Source organism: Rhinolophus hipposideros, assembly GCF_964194185.1.
Source record: "Rhinolophus hipposideros genome assembly, chromosome: 11".
Taxonomy (NCBI): Eukaryota; Metazoa; Chordata; class Mammalia; order Chiroptera; family Rhinolophidae; genus Rhinolophus; species Rhinolophus hipposideros.
In genome coordinates, this window is record NC_138057.1 from 80,208,663 (window position 1) to 80,214,662 (window position 6,000).

At 53.8% G+C, this 6,000-nt stretch overlaps 1 protein-coding gene across 2 annotated transcripts in view; it reads left to right on the plus strand.

Annotated features, from left to right (window-relative positions):
• CFAP77 (cilia and flagella associated protein 77) overlaps nucleotides 1–4,292 on the plus strand; it is a 118,351-nt gene extending 114,059 nt beyond the window's left edge. Inside the window, exon 6 of one of the 2 annotated variants that reach the window (XM_081065930.1) lies at nucleotides 2,147–4,292. In XM_081065930.1, the coding sequence (XP_080922056.1) occupies nucleotides 2,147–2,269 (123 nt within the window). In that variant the 3' untranslated portion in view covers nucleotides 2,270–4,292. The remainder of the gene's footprint in view (nucleotides 1–2,146) is intronic. The other variant, XM_081065931.1, reaches the window with a different exon arrangement.
• Nucleotides 4,293–6,000: the final 1,708 nt, after the last annotated feature.

Here is a 6,000-nt window from a genome sequence, read left to right on the forward strand (position 1 = left end):
TCATCTCAAGATCCTTAATTACATCTTCAAAGATGCTTTTTCCAAATAAGGTCCCATTCACAGGGTCCAGGGGTTAAGACGTGGACATGTCTTTCGGGGCTCACCTTTCAGCCCACTCCAAGGGTCAGGGTGTGTGGAGATGGCAGAGATGAGAACCACAGTGCTGCGCTGCCCTGTTAAGAGCCATTGGAGGGACAGAACTATTGCCACTCTGAATGCTACAGAAGACCGCGGAGACCTGGGAGTCCCAGAGGCTGGGCGTACGAGCCAGGCGGGGTGCCCATGAGGCCTCAGGAGACCTGATACGCCAGCCTTACTGAGCATCTCTAGCTGCCTTCTGGGAACCACGGGTGTCAGGAAAATCATGTCACAGTGTGAAAATCAAGCCATCCCTTGCCAGAGGGGACACAAAGGTGTACCTTGGGAGCCTTTTGTTTTCTGGCTGTTTTCCTTTCTTCTCAATCACTTTTGAGAGGCGACTTGGGAATTTTTCTGAAACTGGAGATTAAGCTGAGACCCAAATCATGTTTTGATCGATCAAATGGGTTGAACACTGCTTTTGAGCCCTGGGTCTGGGTATGCTCAGACTGTGGTGGGGGCCTGCCCTGGGTTTCCAGACCCTTCGATGGTCCTTATACATATCAAAGAAACCTGAAAACTAAGGCTGGGGCTGGAAGGACTCCCAGAAATGCTGCCATGGAGGGAGGGTCAGAGGAGGGTCTTGTGAAGGGTCCACGAACCCCCCAAACTGGCCTGCACTGTTTCGTACGCCAGGACTTGTATTCTTTCCCCCCAGAGGAGAGAGTCCAAGGCTTTGTGCAGAGTCTTGGAAGGGTCAACATCCCCCAGAGATGAAGAACGTGGTTTTACGTCCTGGAATAACTAACTAAATCTACTCATCATCAGTTGATTTTCACGGGTTTCTAACAAGCTTCTGTAGCCCCCTGTCCTCTCAGCCAAAGTGGCAGCTGCGGCAGATTATTCTAGAAAAAATCTAGAACTTAGTGCCCAGAGGTTGGTGGGGGGCGGTGCTAAAACAGAGTTTCTCTGCCACCAATTTCTTGGCCAACCCTGGACCAAACCTTCTCTGGGCTTCAGTTTCCTCATCTGTAAAATGGTGAACTGTCAAGTTGGATTCCGTTGGGCCCTGAGGCGCCCCGATGTGCCTGCTCTCCCTGAGGATGAGCATGGCCCCCTGGACCTGAGGTGAGGACCTGAGGTATGGGTCTCACTGACCCTAAGCGGTGGCCCAGACCTTGTATTGGTGGGGGGAGGGGGTGGGGGGAGGGGGCGAGGGGACTGACAGTGTCCAGGAGCAAGGCAGCAGATGCAGGTCTCAGGGAACCAGGAGGTTACGTCAGCTCTGCACATGGCCTCAGTAGAGACATTACGCAGGCGGGGGTGGGGGGGGTGGGAGGGAAGGAAGGAAGGAAGGAAGGAAGGAAGGAAGCAGTTAACAAACAAGTGAGCCTGAACCCTTCCCACCCTGTGCCTACCTTAGGTTATCCTAAAGGAGAAATACCATTTAGCGGCATTTTCCTCACACTGGGAGGTGAGTAACAGACCCAGGAGACCAGGAGACGGGGGTGTTCACCCACCACCACTTCCTGAGAGGGAAGCGCTGGCTAAAATACCAACTGAATAAAATTGTAACTGAAGAGGCTCCCACTCCTTGGATGTGTCTCCCTCACATGTGTCCTCTGGAGGGAGACATGACAATGGTCTGGAACCCTGGTTCTGGTACTGTTGTGTGTCGGCCCCTTCGCTCCTGGGGGACCGGGCAGAGGACGGCTTGTTGGGGGCGGTTAATGGTGGAAAGTCAGCATGTGAGGGATGACACTGGTTATAGGGTCCCACAGCATGGTGACTCCAGTCCCAGCAGGTGATATTTATTGTGCACCCGTCTTCCCTGGCAATGAGCTGGTAGAAGGGAAGACACTGCTGCCCTGGTACCTGTCCCCTAGCTCGTCACCACCCAGTGCCAGGACACTCATGCCACTTCCTCTTTGCTTCTTTCCCTACAGCTGTTTTATTATTACTATAAGTGGAAGCAGGGGCAGACAAGGGAGAGAAGGGGAAGGGGGCAGGCGGGACGAGCCCCCAGAGCTCTCCTGCCCGCTGACCTACTTCTGTCTTCTGTCCACAGGTGGGCCCCCATCTGGATACCTTCCCCACTGAGGCTGATCGCCAGAGAGCATTCAAAGCCCACCAGGAAGAGCATGCCGTGCGCCAGGGGACCCTGCGGATGGGCACCTACACCCACCCCTAAAGCCTTCTTGGCACAGTAGAAAACTCCAGAAGGACTCACTTTTCTGGCCCCAACTGATATAAGACACTCCCCTATTTTTACATGGGTTCTGCTTCTGCCAGGACCTCAGATTCAGAGATTAGGTTAATTATTTTTGTTAAGAGTCCCCCTCCTTGGTTAGCCAACACTAGCTCACCTTTGCCCCAGCAACTTGTACCTTCTAGGGCAGGCTACCCACCCTGTCTTCATAAGCCCTCACCTGACAAGAGAAACCCAAATTCCAAGGCAGATTTTAGACTCCAGGCTAAGGCGTGGTTCCAAAGCTCTACCCATTAAGTGTTAAGAACAACCCAGGTGTTTCCTGCAGAAAGCACGACAGTAACACGCTCTGAAAGCCCTTATTTTATATTCCAAACATGAGTTTTAATGGCTCTTTTGGGGACACCCAATGTCTCCCTGGGACCTCGGAGGCAGGAAAACCTCCGCTCAGACTGAGCCTTCTGGGCGGTGGGCAGGCTGAAAGGGCACTGGCTGAGGAACTTCTCAGCCAAACTCCGGGGCAGTCTCACCTCCATCTTTCTGCACGTTCTTTGGCTTCTCCCCACAAATTATATACTGGTCTATTTTAAATTAAAATGCTATTTGTCATCTAAACCAGTGAAGCTATACTTGGGGTGAGAACCAACCTCAAACTCTTCAGATGATGCTGTCACCACACGGAGACTCTTCACGGTAGCCTAGCTCCTCCAGCACATCCCGACGGTGCCTGGACAGAGTCAGGCTCATTCCCTGGATTTTAAACCCCATCTCCAGTCTGAGGATTCCTGCGCGGAATTCCAGACTCACTTATCCAGCTGCTCTCTTGAGGCTGCCCCTCAAGTGTCAGACAGTCAAACCAACACAGCTGAGACAGGACACTCGGTGGGGTTTTATTCTCCCCAAACTTGCTTCTCCCTCTGTCTTTCCCATCTCATAAATGAGACCATCATTGACCCAGCTGTGGAAGCCAAAATCCTTCATTACTCCTTTTCCTTCGCCTCTCACACCTGACCCGTCAACAAGCCTCTCTCTGAACCCCACCACCTGTCTGGAGAATTACAGAAGGTTCCTTAACCATCTCCCTGCTTCAGCCTCACAGGCCAGTCTCCACCAAGCAGTCCCTTAGCCACAGCGCTCACTCCTGCTGTAGACTTTCTGCTTGCTTTGCCCAGGCCTGGGACACCTGGGTCCCAAATTGCCACCGGCCCTCCCCTTCTTGTCTTCAGATCTTAGCTCAAAAGTCAAGTCCCTCACTGGAAAGGCCTTCCCTGAAATGGTGTCTGGTTAAATTCACAGCAACCTGGTTTATTCTCTGCAAAACAATGATCCCTTGTTTCCTGCCCGTCTTCTCCCGGAGGAGGGAAGTTGCCTGGGGTCAGGGGTCTCAGATCCAGGGCCCAGCGGTGGGAAGTGCCCGGTGACACCTGTGGGATGACCCACCTCATGAATGTCTGCTGTGACTCACGCCCCTCCTGGCTGAGCCTGGTAGGGAGACAGCTGAGTCTGATGATTAGAGATCTGAGTGAATTTCTTGAGCAGCCCCCCATCATCTACACACTGCAGCACATTAGAAGCCGAGTCCATAAAAATGCCACACACACTATCCCCCTCAGGAATCTCGCTCAGCTAGGGCCTTCCTAGACGCCAACCCATCCCAGAGGCCTGAAATCCCCTTCCCACCGCACAAGCCAGAGGGAAAAACCATCCCATCTCATCCTGGCTAAAGCCACCTGAAGCCTTCCAACCCACAGGGTGTGAGAGCACCGAGCACCCAGCGGGCCTGGCCACTGAGTTGGGCAGCCACTCCACCGGCGAAGAGCATGAAGCCAGCTCCACCCAGTCATTTCTGTGTGACCTTGAACAAGTGTCCTAACCTCTCTGTGCCTCCTCTGTGAGCAGGACCCTGACACAGTACAGGATGTCTGCTCAAGCTGAATTAGATAATGACTCCATTCAAGAATGTATATGACATGATCAGTAAAGGGTGTAGTTCTTTTAAGCAATCGATAAATGTGAATTATTATTTTCTTATTAATAAAATGCACTTAAAAGGGGCAACCAGACCCTGGGAGCAATTGAGGGGTGAGGGCGGGACACTCAAAGGAACAAAAGTCTGTGTGTGCAGGAGCATCAAGAAGATAGAAATATTAATATTTTGAACGGAACCCACTTTTTTGCGGGAAGTCCCATTGTAAATGGGGAAGGGGGCACATTAGGACACAGAATTTCCTGAAGGACCTGAAATTAGGCTCTGTCCACAGAAGGGTGAGGCAAGTTTTGCTACGGCAACGGGAGAGAAGGAGAGAGAGAGACTCAAGGTCCGGGCCCTCCAGGCCAGCTTTTCCCAGGACCTGGGCCAGGGGAAATGTGGACTTGGCTAGAAAACGCTGCCGGAGAGCTCTCTCATACACCATATCGTCACTTCTCGCCCCAGCAGGCAGACAGCGTGCTGTGGGACTTGCTGGGGCTGTGACAGGTGTGTGTGTGGGGGGGGCAGCACCCTCCACCCTCGGAGCATCAGGCCTCTGGGTGCTCCCGGCCCCGATGGAGGCGGCTGTCCCCACAGTCCCTCAGCTCCTTGTCCTACAGCGCCACCCGCTGGCAAGTCCGAGTCCCAGGCCTGGGAGGTTCCTGGCCCTCCCCTCGCGGCTTTCCTCCCTCTGTCCCTCCCCCATCTTGGCTCTTCCCTCTTCATTAATTATTTGTGCCTGCACAAAGCCCCAGGTCGGATTCCACCTTCTTAGGTATCCTGTCGCATCGGCCAAACACCTTCCCCCACCTGAGCTGACCCTGGCGGACGGTCCCCCGCACACAACTGGGGTTCGTCTGACTGCACTTCATGACCCAGGGTAGAGTCCTAGAAGGTTCCAACCCGGAGGGGCCTTGGGGATCATTTGTTAGCTTCCGTCCGCTATCATCCCCACCCCCTTGTCATGTGGAAAATACATGGTGAAGAGGCCTGAGTTCATTGAACAAGTGAGGGCATGAAGCTGGCCCAGGCCAGTGACCCGGGTGCTACTGCATGTCCTAGGCCAGTGACCCAGGTGCTACTGCATGTCCCAGGCCAGTGACCCGGGTGCCACTGCAAGTCCCAGCCCCTCCAAACCCCTTCGCAAAGATGGGCGGAGATGGGGAGAGCTTAGCTTTCCATCCCAAGTCCTCCTAATGGTGCGCCAATAAATGCCTTGTGGAGGATGGTCATCACCAGAGGTGTGGCCTGAGCCCGTTTTTCTCCTTTCCCTGCTGGTTGGCATTTGGGGACATTTCACCTCTTGGCTGGGTTTCCTGGCAACACCCCATCAGAGATTTAACCAAACAAAGAGTCCCATGAGTATGCGTGGGGGTGGGGGGTGTAGAACTGGTCTGGACCCTCCCCTGGTTGGCTTGCAATTCTTGCAAGTCCTTTGTGAGGTGGAAGGGAGGCGGTGCTGAAGCTGGCCCTGCACCTGGCAGGAGCAGGGAACCAGAGCAGGCCTGGGCACCAGAGTGCTGCACGGAGCCTTTGGAAGCAGGGTTCATGGGCTGGGAGGGGCCAGAGAAAGATCTAGTCCTCCAGAGAAGACCCAGGGCTGTGGAGTTACACAGCAGCCCAGGATTAGAGCAGCTCTTAGCTGTAGGTCCAGCTTTCTTTGTACGCTGAACCCCCACTGACTTCAGTCTCTTTCCAGATTTTCAACCAAAACCCAAACTGCATTCATTCATCCTCTCACTGC